The sequence below is a fragment of the Gymnoscopelus microlampas genome (assembly GCF_963454915.1).
Source record: "Gymnoscopelus microlampas genome assembly, chromosome: 19".
NCBI lineage: Eukaryota > Metazoa > Chordata > Actinopteri > Myctophiformes > Myctophidae > Gymnoscopelus > Gymnoscopelus microlampas.
Window position 1 is genome coordinate 40,114,373 of NC_139956.1, and position 18,172 is coordinate 40,132,544.

Here is an 18,172-nt window from a genome sequence, read left to right on the forward strand (position 1 = left end):
ACAAGCCAATTTTGAATCCTATCATGGTGCCTCCCACTGGTGGCACTATGATACTTTTACAAACTGATCCTAGCATCTGCCTCAAATTTGGCCAGCAAAGCCTTTAAGACCTCTATGATGTGACATTGTGAAGGGCTTGAGTTTTCGTGGAATGGTATCGTGGTGACACGGCAAATTTGCATGCTCATTGTACTGTAATGTGGATATCCGCAACATCAAAACAACACGCCTGAAGGAGCCATTCTGTCATTGTGCCTTTAAGCCTGGTGTGGGCGGGTTCACCTTGAGGCTGGTTGCCGTGGCAACCAGCAGGTTCATATAGACACAGGTGCAACAAGCCACTTAATGATGGAAATGTTTGGGTACACAGGAGGAGATCACACGGTTTTTACCGTTTTAACATGCATAGACAAAACTTGCTGTAATTCTCTGCCTAAATGAATAAATGGGAACCTCACCCAACAGCAACACATGTTTGGACATTCACTTGTAATGGAAACGCGTCAAAAACGGATAATCCCTGTACCCAGCCGAGTGGCGAAATCTTTGTTTGAATCGTCACTATACAAGTAAAAACCAAGTCTCATTTGGACAAATGAAGACAGTCATCACACCCTGGATAAACACCTATCATCTCATCTGGACATTGGATCGCTGCTCTCTTCCTGGATAAGTGGAGCGCCCTGGAAGAAGAGCTTTGGATGGTTCCTGGACAACTTTGGTCGCAGTGCAAGAGCCCCCCCCCCCCCCCCCGCTGCTGCTCGCCGCCCGCTGCCCCGCCGCTGCTGCCGCCCCCCCGCCGCCGCTCCTCCGCTCCACAACGAACGGACAACGGATCGCCGATACTGACACAAGCCAAGGGATACCAGGCTGCTGCTGGTTAGTACTACAGTACACCCACACATTCCTTTGTTTGGAACGGCATCGCGCCGTATAATGACTTTGATCGCGGCCGTATAGGCTGCTTTGAGGAACGAAGGTGTTCTTTAAAGCTACTGACTATTGACTGTCTGAATTCTCAAACGCTTTTCTCACTACCACCAATGTGCGTTCTGACAAACAAATTCAAATACACTGTCTAAGGTCTTATTATTGGTTGCAAATTAAGCACTGTCTAAGGTCTTATTTTTGGTTGAAAATTAAGCACTGTCTAAGGTCTTATTTTTGGTTGAAAAATGAGCACTGTCTAAGGTCTTATTTTTTGGTTGCAAATGAATACACGGTCTTATTGTTGGTTACAAACAAATGTGCATTTTATTTTTTGGGTGAAAACAAATATATGCACTGTTTTATTGTTGGTTTGCTTGGTTGAAATTGAAAATGAGTGTTACCAAACAAACTGGTTCTGCAGAAATGCAAGGTGTTTCTGAGGTGGAAAAAAGAATAAGAACGCCAACTCTTAAAGGAATCCAAATGATAATGGAACGGCTTCAAACGGAAAGGAATGGCAATGTTGCACAGGCACGCAAATTAAAGGCACAAATCACTGATCTCATGGCTTCCCAGGAAAATGTCTCTGATGTCCATCAAAATTTGGAAAGGTTCAAACTCTTGTATCAAAAGGCTACTGAGCTCCATAACACACTGCTCACTGAATATCCTATGCCTGAGGATGAGCAGAGTAAACAAAATGCATGGTTTCATTCAAAGATGACAAGTGGTGATGTATTTATTAAGAGCGTATCAAAATGGTTGCAGGAAAATGGAATTGCAAATGATGATGGTGACAATGGAAATAATGATTTGGGTAAAAATGTTCAGCAGTATCAAGATGACATTAACCCTGAAGACAGTGTGTCTAATGTTTCTAAGAGGTCAAAGAGGTCGAAGGCCTCTAGTAAAGGTTCTGGTGTGTCCTCTGCATGCATTAAAGCAAAGGCAGAAAAGGCAGCTCTAATGGAGAAAGCTGCTGCTCTGCAAAGGAGGCATGAAATAGAGGCACAAGAGGAAAAGCTGAGGAAACTCAAGGAGCAATTGGAGCTTGATACGCAAATAAAAGCCGCTAATGCAAGGGTTTCTGTGCTTGAGGGCAGTGATGTTGGTGGAAAAGCCCCTTCAAATGCAATGAGCTCTTATGTAAGCAAAGGTCTTAGAAGGCAAGGCCTTACTTTTAATCCAAAAGCACAGGAGTTTGTGCCAAAAGTGGACACCTTTACTTTGAATCAAGCCTCAATAGCACCACCTGTCTCATACACCCCTGATGTACGACCAAAGGATCCCACCTTCAGAAAACAGCCAAACATGGGACTGTCACATGTATCTACTCCAAGGAACATCATTCAGAATATCAATTCCTCGACAGCTGAACCTCAAATACAGCAACAACCTATAAACCGGCCCCTGTCTGCACAAAACAAGACACCAGTGCAATCATCATTACAAGGCTCAGTTGATCAGAATACTATCTGTGGAATCATGCAACGACAAAACGAAATCACCACCATGCTTGTACAACAACAAATGGCAGCCACTCTACCACAAAGAGATATTGCAGTATTCGATGGGGATCCATTACAGTTTACTTCCTTTATTAGAATCTTTGAACATTGTATTGAAGCAAAAGCAAGCACTTACCAAGACTGTTTATATTATTTGGAGCAATACACCAAGGGGCAGCCCAGAGCGCTGGTGAGAAGCTGCCTACACATGCTGCCACAACAAGGCTACGAAAGAGCTAAAGCGCTTTTGAAAGAGCACTTTGGCAATGAATATCTAATAGCAACAGCATATATGGACAAAGCATTCGGATGGCCTCCTATTAAAGCCGAGGACATTAAGGCATTGCAGGAGTTCACATTGTTCCTGAGAGGGTGCTGCAACGTGATGATGGAGATCCAATATATGGAGGAAATGGACATCCCATCAAACATGAGGCAGGTCATATTGAAGTGGCCATACAAGCTGCGGGAAAGATGGAGGTCTAAGGCTTGTGGCATACAAGACCAACGAGGCTACAGGGCCACATTCACAGATATGGTGGGCTTTCTTGAGAAACAAGTCAAAATCTTGTCTCATCCTCTTTTTGGTGACATTTCAGATCCACGACCACCAAACACCTCAATACAGCCAGCAACCAGGAGCAGCCCGCTACCCAGGAGTAACATCAGGGAAAGCAGTTTTGCAACCACCATCGCAGCTATCAATCACACTGTTACTCCCGAGCCCACAGTACACAGTACAGTAAAACAATCCATAACATCACAGGAGTTGGCCTCAGAATCCTGTCTTTACTGTGGAGAGGCACACCCCTTGTTCAGGTGTTCAATGTTGAATCAAATTTCTCAAAGGGAGAAAATTGAATTCTTGAAAGTAAAAGGAATCTGTTTTGGATGCTTGAAGGCTGGCCACATGAGTAAGGAATGCAGAAGTCACCTGACGTGCGATGAATGTAATCTAAACCATCCAACGATTCTGCATATTCACAACAAAGACAAAAAACAGGAAACAACAGTCAGTAGTGCACTTGTCTCTCTTCAGGCGTATGGTTGTACTGGGGCCGGAGACCAAGACTGTACCCTTTCCATTGTACCAGTGCAGTTAAAATCTAAGAAGGGAGATAAGGTTCTGCAGACCTATGCGTTCTTGGATCCTGGTAGTACAGCAACCTTTTGCACTAATCACCTAATGAAGAAGTTGAATCTGCAGGGTACCAGTACCAACATTCTATTGCGTACGATGGGACAAGACAGTGTTGTCAAAAGCCAAATCCTTACAGGACTGGAGGTGTCCAAATTGGGTGGTAACCAATTTGTGGAGCTCCCAGAGATGTTCACTCATGACAAGATCCCTGTGTCAAGAAGTAACATTCCTACACAGCAAGATATCGACAAATGGAAATATCTGAAAGATGTCAAAATCCCAGAAATAGACGCTGATGTTGAAATGTTGATCGGTGTTAATGTACCGACACTCATGGAACCCTGGGAAATAATCAACAGCCAAGGCGATGGACCTTATGCCGTGAGGACCCTATTGGGGTGGGTCATCAGCGGTCCTTTGAGGGGCAATAGTAATGGCCAGAGAAGCTGTCCAACTATACACGCCAATAGGACTTCCATCGTCAGGCTGGAGGAGCTGTTGGTCGCCCAGTATGGCCAAGATGTCAACGGGAAGGCACTGGAGAAGCAGAAAACGTCAAATGAGGACTGGAGGGTCCCAGAAATCTTTGATAAGTCAACATGCACGCTGGAAGATCATTCTTGCATGGATGGCGTCACTATGCCAAACCAGTGCACAGTCAAACGGTGCTCTCGGAGTCTCAAAAGGAAGGGCAAAAGGACTAAGATCAACCTGGAGGAAGCAGACACCAGGAGGTCCCCCGCTGCTCCCAGAAGGATGCAAGGACGCAGGAGCAAGGCAGACTTGGATCTGAAGTTATTTCAGAGGGATCCTGATAAGGTGCTGGATTCACCAGAAATTCTAACATCACAACATGTCCGCTCAGCTGTTTGTGAAGGAACGGCCTCTGCTGCACAGGAATCAGCAGATGCACAGCAATCACAGAAACCAAAGATGTCCAAGTCCTGCATGCCGGATGTCTTCTCAGGATGCGGAGGACTGTCCGAGGACTTCCACCAGCCTTTGTGGGCCATAGGGAAGTGGAAGCCTACAGCGCAGGCCTTTAGGCTAAACATCAACAGCACCACAGTGTTGACAGAGGACTGCAACGTCCTCAAGCTGGTCATGTCTGGGGAGAAGACCAACTCTCTTGGCCAGAAGCCGCCATAGAAGGACAATGTGGAGATGCTTTGTGGAGGCCCTGTCAGGGCTTCAGTGTCAATCAACTGCTTCACTACTACCAATCCAAGCTCTACTTGAAGAAGCACTGTATAATTTATGAGCTAAATGTTTATTATGACTCCTTTTTTTTTTTTTTTTGTGTTCTGTTAATTGTTCATCATACCTTCCCAATTAGGGGCCGGGGTGAAGGAGCCATTCTGTCATTGTGCCTTTAAGCCTGGTGTGGGCGGGTTCACCTTGAGGCTGGTTGCCGTGGCAACCAGCAGGTTCATATAGACACAGGTGCAACAAGCCACTTAATGATGGAAATGTTTGGGTACACAGGAGGAGATCACACGGTTTTTACCGTTTTAACATGCATAGACAAAACTTGCTGTAATTCTCTGCCTAAATGAATAAATGGGAACCTCACCCAACAGCAACACATGTTTGGACATTCACTTGTAATGGAAACGCGTCAAAAACGGATAATCCCTGTACCCAGCCGAGTGGCGAAATCTTTGTTTGAATCGTCACTATAACGCCTGTTAATTACAGCTTGTTATAGACATTATTGTGCACTTCACGACACTGAAACAGGAACTTGGCTGTTCCTATTTAAGCGTCCAGTTGTTGTTTTACCAATGACTGGTGATTTCTGATATTCTTATTTAGCTGCTGCTCAGAGGTATCTTTGTCTATTTCTGCCCTTTCAGGTGTCATGTCTGATTGAACCGTTATACAGGATTTTGTTCTCCATGTACAAAACATTACTTTTTTTTAAAGTAGAATTCACATCCACCTACAGTACGTGTGGTTCTTAGGACACGGCAGTCTGCTCCTTTGTGCAGAATCCCAAGAGTGTGAGGGTTTGGAATCATGTAAAGTCACGCCGGCTGCCACATGTCCCAACGTGCGAGAACGCTGCGAAGGTCCGAGGGCTCGATCACCACCGCTTTCAGCTAGAATTGAACCTTAGAATGGCTGTATCCATGGTTATACCCATGTGTCCTAGGACCGAGCACCGACATTATCACAGTTTAACCCAAGACCGGGAAAGCCTATACGTTGTTATACCTTTAAAACCGGGAAATGACATTTTCGATGTTGCTTTGTATATGTATTTTGAATAAAAGATTTAAGATTTTCAGAAAACCTAGGTTAGGATTTAGAAGGCATTTTTAAAATCGGCCTCAGATCTAAATGGGTTAATGACACAAGATGCCCCCCCTTAACTCATGTAATTACTCAATTACATTCACCGGCTTCGAACTCATTTGTGAATAGTCTGGAGTAATTGATACTATTTCCCTTTTCACTGATCGCTGGTTGAAAAGCATCGCTCCAATTAGTTCCTTGTACACCCAGATGTCGACTTTAGTAGTCATGTGTTGACGCCCCCACAAATTCATTTTTGCACAGTGAGTCATCCAAGTACAATAAACGATTCATGCCATGGGGTGTGAATGTGCGAGAAAGTTATTATAGTGTTGTTTGATGACGAACTCCTTTGTTTCTCCCGCAGCTGTGTTTTGCTTTTTGGTAAGTGCTTTAGGAGTGACGGCAGGAGCTCATTGACTGTGGAGCCACAGATCTTATAAGGCCTCAGTGCCCCTAAGAATCTTCCTTGCTCTTGCTAACTCCATGGCCTTCCAGGTAACTGCAGAGCGTTAAAGGGATGTTTCACTTTCAAACATGTCTTTTTTTTTTTGGTAAATTCATTTTTTTCATTTTCCCAGAAAATGATATAAAATTTATAATATATAAAATGAATGAAAAAAGTAATTGAAAAAACACAAATGTCAGTCACCAGAACCAAGGACGGGTGTTTTCGATGAATCTATCATGGTTAAAATGGAGTTTGAAGTTTCAATGGGTTTATATAGGAAGGGGGCGTGTCTGATAAATTGAATATCAAATATCTAAATACTGAATCAAGCAACTTAAAAACTGTATGCCCACAAAAGCCTGAGTAGACGTTTAAATGACCCCAAACACGTTAAAAGTGAAATATCCCTTTAAGGTCACAGACAGTCATAACATGCACACACGCACAGTTGGAAGTAACAGTATAATGGCAGTTATCATAACAGCGTAAGTACCATCTTGACTGCACAGTGTATGTAATCTTTGTCTTTGCATCAACCCACAGAATGATATCTTTGAATGGGCTCGAGACCACAGGGTTCACCACAAATATTCAGAGACCGATGCTGACCCTCACAACGCCACCCGGGGCTTCTTTTATGCCCACATTGGCTGGTTGTTGGTGCGCAAGCATCCCGACGTCATTGAAAAGGGAAAAAAGTTGGAGCTCAGCGACCTAAAGGCTGACAAAGTTGTGATGTTTCAAAGGAAGTAAGTGCATTTAAATCAGTCAAGTGGAAGTATTTAAGTCTAAACGGCTTCAATCTGTTTTTAGCATTCCTTCCTTTTCTTTTTGTAGCATTGTTGATTTAACCTGTTTTGTATTAGAAAATGTAAAGGGTTAAGAAAATGGGAAGGGGCCCATTGGTAGATTGACATAGAAGAATACCAGTTGTAAAGTGTATGCCATTCACTTACATCAGAGCTTAAATACAAGCACATTATATGTACACTGTCAGTCCTGAGGGAATTAAACTAAAACAAATTCCACTTAGGAAAATAATAAGTACATGGGTTTGAACTCCATCCGTTTCCCCTCTATAGGTATTACAAGCCGTCTGTGTTGCTCCTGTGGTTTGGCCTCCCCATGTTCGTGCCTTGGTACCTGTGGGGAGAGACACTATGGGTGGCATACTTCGTCCCAGCTCTGCTGAGGTACACCTTGGTTCTGAACGCCACCTGGCTGGTCAACAGCGCTGCTCACATGTGGGGGAACAGACCCTATGACCAAAACATCAACCCCAGGGAGAACAAGTTTGTCGCGTTCAGCGCCATAGGTATGAACGTTCACCACTCAAGCCCTAGTTCATTCTTAACCCATAGAGCCCGGGAAAGCATCATTTGTGTCATTTTAAGATTTCTTCGGCTATTCAAAAATAGCAGATCTACAAGCTCATAGCGCGGCACTCTCTGTGCCGCGCTATGAGCTTGTAGATCTGCTATCTTTGAAAAATCGTCAAAATGTGTGCAAATCTTGGAATACACATATATTTTTAAAGCGAACATTTGTAAAATATTTAGTTCCAGGGACGCCAGAATCAAAGATTGGAGTTACAAATGCCCACTTAAAAAAAATAATCTAAAAAAGTAGATCTACAAGCTCATAGTGCGGCACTCGGTGCCACGCTATGAGCCAGGTTGAAAGTGATTAAGTTACAGTCTATAGTATAGAGACAATTAAACAATGATTACTATAGGCCCCTTTTGTTCTTACGTCATGAATGATTGAGGCAAAACAAAGGAATATTGGATTGGAGGCAAACATGTATCACCTCAGAAAGGTAGTAAAGTTATTTGGTAGTAGGTTAGGTACTCGCCATCTTTAACGTGTCATCTGGCTGTGTTGTTGGGTTCCAAAATTAAAGGAGTAAATGGCTCCATCTTGAGAAATTATCACATATAAACTCACGTCACCAGGCTTTGGAAAGCCTGGTTTATGTTCCAAACAAACCAGTCTGATGCGGTCTAGAGCCCGCCTACTAGCCTGTAATTTGCAGACAGACATAAAGGCACATAACGTTTCCATATCTGCTCTAGACCCAGACCGGATCTGTAATCTACAAAGCGAATTGAGCCAAGTGTAACCGCATAACAGCTGCCACTGCTGGTCAAATAAATTGAAGACAACTAATGGTTAAATATAAAGATATAAAACAAAAGGATTGGACATGAGGCGGTGCTTGTGTTTCTAGCACACACTTCAAATCAGGTAAGGTTTACATAAAAGTATTGTATGTTGTAGGTATGGAATGGATATAAGGTTTGTCATGCCTATTCATCAGAAGTTGATTGGGTAACTAAGGAATATAGGTGTTTTCTCTCAGAACTCAGCCAAGTAGCGCATGATGTGTGTCAGGTGTGTGTTCAAGAAGGTACAGTAACAAGATACAATAGGTGGGCACCTCAGTGTTAAATTGGCTTTTTTTTCTCCAAAATGTAAAGAATATATATATTTGGAAAATGTTTTTAAGCAAATTAAAGTGTACATGATTAGAACAAGCTTAAACATTCGACAATTAAGGTCCAATATTTCTACAATTGCTACAAATTGCTACACAACCTGTATATCCAGTCATTTTGGGGCATAAACAAGAAGTTGAAGGGTACATGTTGTACATGTATACTTTACATTACTAAGACCAATTAACATTAACATTTTGGACAAAATTGCCGATTTTACATCGAGGTGCCCAGATGTCCCTAGTGCCCACCCATCCTGTATCCGTGTTGGTATCCATGTATTGATTGTCTAACGTGTACAGCTAATGTTTTGCCTCCACTTAGGCTGCGGCCACTGAAAATGGAAGTGCTGTCGTAAAAAACAACATTCATTATGCTTGAATAACGATTAAAGCTTCAGAGCCACCTTAGGGGGGTCTCATTAGTGTTCATTTAACTCTGAGAGTGTACAAATGGAACCAAATGGACCCGTTCCATTTGTACACTCTCAGAGTTACAGAGACACATAAGGGTCAATTGGGTTCCTAACTATTAATTTGGCTGAGGACCCCCTGGAACCCCCTCAAGGACCAATGGTGGTCCCCGGACCACTGGTTGAAAACCACTGGTATAGAGTTATATGGTGCAAGCAAGCATACATACCTCAGTCCTCAGGCGCAGGTGTGCCTACTTTACTGTTAGCCTACTATCTCCTTCTCTGAGCCTGTGAAGCAAATACACAAACTAATCATTAATAGGAGGCTGAAGAGAAGATTGTACTGAATTATATGTAGACTCAAAGACAAACACTTGTATGCCAATAGCTTACAGAGTGGCTATTCGGCTAGTTTGAAATAATAATATTAATATTAATATTAATATTCATAATATTTGAATTCCACATTAAAGGATATTTCACTTTCAAATAAAATAAACATTACAAAAAGATATGGAAAATAAATGAAAAGATAATGGAAAAATCACGGCCCCCTCAAGCATTAGAATGTTTCACTAAAGGGTGAGGGGGGCGTGATTATTATTTGAAAGTAAAATATCCCTTTAAGTTTACAAAGTACTTGACAGAAACTGATATGATATGAAATGATATTGGGTTTAATACAAATAATATATACAAAATAATAATAAGTAAAACAGTAAATAAAAAAATACATAGAACATGTAAAAACATAAAACCAGGGACTCCCTTTAATGCATCCATAGGCCTAGTTAAAAACAACTGTAACTAGATGTGTTTTAACTATGTTAACTTTTCTTTCATGAATACAATAATATTTTTGTCCAATTGGTATGGTAGAGTATGTGCACAATATAATTGGGGTGGTTGTATTTTGTCTCCCTGCTCTTTTATTGAGAGTATTTGAGACATTTAGATCATGTCAAAGGTCATGTCTCACCTAGAAACAGGATCTGACGACAAATTTTTTCCTGATGGTCAAGATTCAATTTATCCCCTGAGCTGGCTTTATTAGCTCAATGGTAATACAAATTCAGCACTTGCGCTGTAAACCGGGTTCAAATCCGAGGTTGAAGAGGAAAGTTACATCGTGCTCCATGCGTGCTTTAAGTTTGTTTATGAAACTTGGTGTGTTGATGACTCTAAGGTTTTCAGCAAGATAATTCCAGAGTTTGGAGCCATAGCTATAGCTAGCCTACTGACTTTACTAAATGATCAGTAAATCTCTTTTTTTCCCCTTCTTCTTCGATCGCTGTACATTTGCACATGTGTGTGCCACCATCCTCTTTACCCATCATCCACCTTCCATCAAGATCATTTAATCGCTAAAACCTATACATTCCTCATCCTTGCTAAACCACTGTAGGCTTATACTGTCACAGGTGCATCTTCACTTTCATTCTCCTGTGTTCCTCCAGGGGGCTTGAACTTTGCCTGTCTTGGTTTTCAATGCAGAAGCAGCTTTAATAACAGTATGTCAGTCTCAAATTGAAAGTCTCAACTAAAGAATCACAGGAGGCAGATGGAAGGTGAGTGTAGAATTATCCGAGCTTTTCAGCAGGGAAGTTTGCGTATAATTATTGCCATGTTATATGTGTGTATTTTTCTGCTTACTTAAAATTGTATAAACTAAAGTTTAGTAGAAAAGGTCAAAACAAATGCAGATTGTGAGGGCCACGGCTCTGGCCTGTGGTCTCGGCTCCAAAGCAGAGGATGTGACGTGGGGTTTGCATGAGAGAAACAGGTGTTGATTGATTAGATCAGATAAGGACAGTAGCCACTGTTAGAGCACAGTGCAGGAGCCTGAGTTGCGTCATGTAAGACAGTACCAAGTCACGTGATTAATCAACAGAAGGTTTCACCCACATGGGTAGACCAAACCCATATAAATAGAGTGGATGCTCACTAGTCAGTACGAAGTGTCCTGCAGGCATCAGTGTTACTAGTTGACAGGGTGTCATTGGTGCGTTCGTCATTTTCCATTGCGAGCTCCGAGAGACTGACGGTAAGAATTGAGTGTTTACACGACGATAAATGTATGAATTTCTGATATGTTTTTTTAGTTTTGTGTGTATATTCAAGTGATTTTCTTTTGGGTGACTTACTCACTGTAGCTGTTAATTTGGGACCCTGAGTGAGTCACTAATATTCATCCATAGTAGCCTACATTTTATTCTTATATCTGTTAATGTTTGATTAACCATTAACGAGCTTTGGTTAACGGTTATGAAAAAACATTAAAAGGGTCATCCTGTAGAACCAACCATCTAATTTTACATTGGAACATGTAATACAGTATGTTCCAGGGGCCACAAGAAAGCTCAGCTATTATCAATGACCAGACTAAGTGCATTTTGTAGTAAAGTAACAGGTACCAATTTCTTTTAGTGAGACCTTGTAGACTGCTGGAGGCAAAAGACAATGGTGACCTCAGTCATGTGTCACACCCTGATGACCCTGGGTTTCCTGATCATTTCTAACCTCGATGCCATCGATGGAGCTTTCATGTGCCGCGCAGGTACCCTGGAACAATGTCACACTCTCCCGTTCGTACCGGGGCACGACCAAGCGGGAGAGGGCTACGATGTGGTGAAGCTGGAGCCTACTGGTGCTTATGTGTTTGAAGTCAACAAATACCTGAGCCCAACAAGCTCCTGCACGATTTGTACTAATCCTCTGATGGACGACCAGTTCCAGAAGCTTCCTCACTACATGGCAGACTGGCACACTCACTCGGACCGTTGCAAGAGTGTAAATCAGACCTTTTCCTCGCTTACCTCTGCGGTGCAGAGTGCCAGTTCTGTGATAATGAATAACTGGCGTCTGGGGCTAGAACTGCCGGTCAAAGGGGGTGGGTTGAAGGGTGAGGTGCAGATGGCGGGCAGTAAGTCTAAGGTGCAAAGCTTTTCATCCTCTTCTTTCCAGTCAGAGAAAACTTCTCTCAACGTCAACCAGTTCCACTGCAAACACTACAGGTCAGATCATGTTTTTTGCTCTTTGCTTGTTCTATCTAAAGTCATTAGGGCTGATCCAAGATCATCCCCATGTCTCTCCATCGTCTTTAATCACTTAAACCCTATATAAATGAAAATCTTTATTTCGAACATGTTAAAATTAGACAACCAAGTCAAAAAATGTAATATATGCAATATAATAAAAAATACAAAACAAATCAAAAACAAGCCTCAGGCAACAAAATACTATAATTCTACATGTTGAAAAAGGAGACGTCAAGCGGCATCGCTTGATGTGTACATTTTCACATATACCAACATGGTATACTGTACATTTAAATAAACATTTAAATCTTTCACCACAGAGAAATTAAACAGATAATTAAATAATGTAATAATGTAATTCATATATAATTATCTAAAATGATAATATACACCCTACCCTCCTTATCTTGTGTATTATATTCAATTTCTTATAAAACGTATACATTTGGCGCGAATCACTACACACAGAATACTTATTTATTTATTTATTTATTTATTTATTAGTTATTGAGTAGTTGTGGTGCTCAATGAATACGTTTAACGTTAAGGTAACAGAACACTTGAGGACACAAACTGTACAACGACTAACAACTAACCATACCATATTTCAAAGCTAATGAAACATGCCATCCTTCTCCTTCATACTGTAGATTTCGAGTGCCCAACAGAAGTCCTCTGTCAGTGCAGTTCCAGCAAGACATCCAGTCTCTTCCACTGGAGAACATGGCCAACACTACTGAGGCATACCGCAGCTTCATTGAGATCTATGGGACGCACTACATTCGTCTGGTGGACCTGGGGGGTCGAATGAACAAAGTGACGACCATAGACACTTGTCTGGCCACCCTGAATACTGTCACTGTAGGTCAGGTGGAGCACTGCATGAACATGGGGATCATGGTTGGGCAGGGGCTCGTGAAACTGGCCCAAGTGGCCCCCAACATGACTAGTGAGGCATGTAGAAAGATTCTCAACAACCGCGACACTGTGACAAATGACGAAAACGGTTTTCTTAAGCATATGACTGAGGTGGTTGGAGGAAACGGCTGGAGCGGAGAGTTTTCTCTGACGACAGAGGACTCGGCCGGCTTCACAAAATGGAAGGACAGCCTTAAAACGTCGCCTGACATATTGTCTTTCAATCTGTCGCCACTGCACGAGTTGGTTGCAGACGCAAAGATTAAGTCCAACCTGCGAAAAGCCATTAGAGAGTATATAATTGATAATGGCATTCAAACAAATGATCCACAGATGATACACAGCTGCCCTCTCCCGACTGCTGCTCCCCCTGGGAGGGGTCATGCCTTTTTTTGATTTTATTTTAATGTTGTTTTATGCTTTTGCTTTTCTTTTTTGCTTCATTGTTAAATTAGTTGTACTTTTCTGCCTACTCTGTGTAGAGTTTGCATGTTCTCCCCGTGTCTCCTAGGGTAGTTAATACCCTCACAAAAACATGTAGTAATCCTGGTCGCTATACCGCCTCCCCCATGACAGCCGGGGCGCCTGATGGAGGGGAAGGGAACTGGTTGGAATAACGTGTTCCTTCCACACGCTACGTCCTACCGAGGAAACTCCCCCCTTTCAGGTGACAAGAAGGTCAGTTGGCTCTCATGCATTGAACGAAGCATAAGCTCGGCCCTGGCCTCCCTAGGCTGTGGGGGACTGGTGTAGCGCTGGTGTAGGGCTGGTGTAGTGCCCAGGATCACTTAGGAAATTGGCACCGGGTGAAAAAAATGGGTTACAAAAATCGCGGGATAAAAATGTAAAGAAAAAAAAAATGGTTGTACTTCTTCTGTGATTATATTCTTTCTCTGTAAAGAACTTTGAGCTGCATTTCATGTCATGAAAGGTGCTATACAAATAAAGTTTATTATTATTATCACACAGTTGTCGTTGGAGAGGGCTACAATATCAACGGGGACTGGTGGCTTACACCAGAGATATTAGTGGGGGGCTGTGAATGTGTCATTTTTTGTTTTCATTTCATACTCATGTGAAAGTGCATGCAATGAGCTTGTCAGCTCATTGCATGAATATGCATCAATATTTGCCTCTGAGATGTAGTGGAGTAGAAGTAAAAGTATTGGAATTTGGAGATACTGAAGTAAAGTACAAATACCTCAAAAGTGTACTTAAGTAGCCTACAGTACTTGATGAGCACATGTACTTAGTTACTTTCCACCACCACTGAGTGTTAGTGGAAACTCATAATAACAACACTGACTCTGCAGACCCAGAGACCAGACCCACCAGACCAGCCCCAGTGGTGGTTGCTTGACAACCAACGGCGGGCCAATCGCAGCGCGACAGGCCTGCCATCCCTCGGGGCCATGGGATGGGATGCTGGCAGCGAATGAATAAACCGGTGAACAGCAGATAAAAGGACAGCCAATGAGACGCGTCGTAAGGTGGGCATCGAGTAGGGTTGCCATGTCCGCTTATTATAAGCTACTTTGGGCTCCCCCCCTGTAAAGTTGCTTCTAAATATTGGTATCTTGCGGTTTTCTTGCCTTTTTTTGCAAACTGATAATAAAGTATTCAATCAATCAATCAATCAATCAATCAATCAATGTTGCTTAAACCAGTGGTTCTCAAACATTTTCATGGCAAGGAAGGACACCCAGATTAATTATATTTGTCTGCAGACCGGCCCCCCATCTGAAAATATTTTAACAACCCAATACATACAAGATTTGTGTTGTTATGTTTCAAAAACATTCCAAAATGACCTCTTTTTTAAGAAATATTTATTTTTTGGGGGGAAATAGCAGAGTTACAAGCTCACAACGCGTCGCAACGCATTGTGAGCTTGTAGATCTGCTATTTTCAACTAGCTGTAGCATATAGTCCCTTATTTTGGGCTTGTTTTCATTGAGCTCCACTGATCTCACTCAACCCAGATTCAGCACAAGCGGGGTTAAATTCATTCTACTGCTAATATGCCACCAAAATGTGGAATTGATGATGAATTGAGTACAAAGAAAGGACCCCAATGGAAACAAGCCATATAGTGCTTTCTTGGGTTTAAAATCCTCTTAACAGACCTTGTATTGAACTGTGCTTGTCTTTGCAAACTGTTAATAAAGTATTCAATCAATCAATCAATCAATCAATCAATCAATCAATCAATCAATCAATCAATCAATCAATCAATCAATCAATTAAGCCCTACCAAGAGTGTGATTCCTTACTCTCCTTCAAAACCACCATAAAAGAGCATCTGCCTGCAAATGGTAACTGGTCTGGTCCTATTAACGTCTAAGCTTAACACCAGGAAATGCAAACTGTTAATAAAGTATTAAATCAATCAAAAAAAACCTGGTTGGCAGTGGTTGCTTATTTCTCATGCAATCTGGCAACACTGCCCGCTTGTCCAATCGCTGCCAGACGAGCCGCACTTCATCTAATTCTCACACAGATGCAACATCAGCAGCAGTCCGTTTATTTCCTCTTCTGTAAGTCGTAGTTTTGGTGGCAACATAACTTAATACCACTCATTAAAAAACCCTTCAACCCTCGTCAAAGTCTACATCTGGTGAGTATGAATTAATAGGCGTGGGTGGCTGGCTGCGCGTTTCCTATATTCGATTTTTCCCTGTAAATATAAATATTATGCTTATGCAACAGCATCATCACGTTCCATCCTGTCTGTCTCCATGCAGTGTTGCCATGTCCGCTTATTAGACGCGACTTTGGGGCTTGTTTTTGTCGCGTACACGTAAATTATTGGTTGTTGCGGCTATTTTTTTGGGCTTGTTTCTAAAGTGTAGTTGCTTATTTGGGGCTTGTTTCCTATTGTTGTTTAAACCAGTGGTTCTCACATATTTTCATGTCAAGGACCCCCAGATTAATATGTAATCGTCCGCACATCCATCCCCAATTCCCCATCTAAAAAGATTTTGTAACAGGGACACCAGCCCCCCATGCAAGATTTTGTGTTCATTTATTCCACATTTCCCCTTCTTTTTTTCCCTCCCATGATTTTATTTAAATAGCAGCTCTACAAGCTCTATTTTCAAATGGCGCTCAGGTGGCCTATAATAGTCGCTTCTTTTGGGCTTGTTTTCATAGACCTGGTTGCTTATTTTCCTCGCTGAATCTGGCAACACTGTCTCCAAGCCCAGGCAAAGCAGCAGCACTGCAATTAATGCAGACGTGCTTTTGTAACCGTATGGTCTTGACAAAGGATCTGATATAATAACAAAATATATGTCGTTTTTTTTTTTTTTTAATAATATATACATAAAAATCTAATGTAAAAAAAATATAAAATATATATTAAAAAAATATATACAAATATAAAAATATATGTCGTTTTTTATTTGTTTTTTATTTTCTATAGATTTTTTTTGCAGACAATATTATTAGCAGCCAAACCAACCATGACGGAGGCTGAGAGCTCAGATTATCCGGTGAAGCGCATCATCAGGTCCAGCATCAGCAACGGGAATAGTAAGGTTGTTTCAGAGCCGACGACACAGACAGAAGATGATGCCTTTGACCACGCATACCAGGAGAAAGAAGGCCCCAAACCTCAACGCATCATGGTCTGGAAGAATGTCATCCTAATGACTTTATTGCACGTAGGAGCTGCCTATGGCGTTTCACAAGTCCCTGCAGCAGCTCCATTGACCTTGGTTTGGTGTAAGTATTGAGTAAAGTAGTGGTTCTCAAAGTGGGGTCCGGGGACCCCCAGGGATACTTGAGGGGGTTCTAGGGGGTCCCCAGCTAAATGATAGATTAGGAACCAAATGGACCCTTATGGGTCTGTAACTCTGAGAGTGTACAAATGGAACCAAATGGACCCGCAGAGCGAGTGCATTCTCCGGCAGCGGCAGCAGCCGCGGCATCGCCGGTAACTGCCGACTACAGCCACGGCAGTGCTTCCTCTGCTGCGGCAGGCCGCGGCTGTGTTTCCTCTGCCGCGGCAGTGGCTCCTATTCCGCGGGACCTCCGCACGCCACCCCACCCACCCCCCACATGTCCGCCCCTCCCACGCCACCCACCACCACCCGGTTGTGTTGTGAGCTTGTAGATCGGCTATTACCAAATAGCTTACACCTAATAATGTATAAATAAATAATCAAAATATACTTATAGCAGATGTACAGGCTCACATGTTGTGAGCTTGTAGATCGGCTGTTTTCAAAAAGCCTCTGTAGGCCTATATAAAAGTAAAAGTACTAACATTGTGTCAGCTTGTAGATCGGCTATTTTCAAATAGCCTACGCCTAATAATGTATAAATAAATAATCAAAATATACTTATAGCAGATGTACAGGCTCATATGTTGGGAGCTTGTAGATCGGCTGTTTTCAAAAAGCCTCTGCATAGGCCTATATAAAAGTAAAAGTACTAACATCGTGTCAGCTTGTAGATCGGCTATTTTCAAATAGCCTACGCCTAATAATGTATAAATAAATAATCAAAAATATACTTATAGCAGATGTACAGGCTCATATGTTGTGAGCTTGTAGATCGGCTATAAGACCAGCAGGTGTCGGCAGCTCCGGTGCTCTCCGGTAGCTGCCGCGGTGAGACCGGCAGCTGCCGGTGAGACCGGCAGGTGTCGGCAGCTCCGGTGCTCTCCGGTAGCTGCCGCGGTGAGACCGGCAGCTGCCGGTAAGTCTGCCGGTAAGACCGGCAGCTGCCGGCACCTGCCGGTAAGACCGGCAGGTGCCGGCAGCTCCGGTGCGCTCTGGCAGCTGCTGCGGCTCCAGATGGCGCTTGCCGACAACGGCCGCCACCGGGGCACCTATAGTTCGAATTAACTATTACATTTATGAATTGGACTCTGCATTGACAATGTAGTGGTTTCGTATTGTAATGTATCCTGAATCTTGCGTTCAATTCTGTCTTTATTATTATCATCATCATCATCATCATCATTATA

General features: G+C 42.5%; 1 protein-coding gene across 3 annotated transcripts; it reads left to right on the plus strand.

Annotated features, from left to right (window-relative positions):
- Positions 1–378: 378 nt before the first annotated feature.
- On the plus strand, positions 379–14,105 carry LOC311034753 (perforin-1-like). Of its 3 annotated transcripts, XM_084042732.1 has the most exons (7): positions 379–879; positions 6,245–6,375; positions 6,872–7,077; positions 7,411–7,643; positions 8,404–8,575; positions 11,669–12,255; positions 12,930–14,105. In XM_084042732.1, exons 6-7 carry the CDS (start codon positions 11,702–11,704, stop codon positions 13,591–13,593), a joined length of 1,218 nt encoding a protein of 405 aa, XP_083898858.1. In that variant the 5' UTR covers positions 379–879; positions 6,245–6,375; positions 6,872–7,077; positions 7,411–7,643; positions 8,404–8,575; positions 11,669–11,701; the 3' UTR covers positions 13,594–14,105. The 3 variants fall into 3 exon arrangements, with proteins under 3 accessions (XP_083898858.1, XP_083898859.1, XP_083898860.1); XM_084042733.1 differs by lacking the exon at positions 8,404–8,575; XM_084042734.1 differs by lacking the exon at positions 6,245–6,375.
- The last annotated feature ends 4,067 nt before the right edge of the window (positions 14,106–18,172 follow it).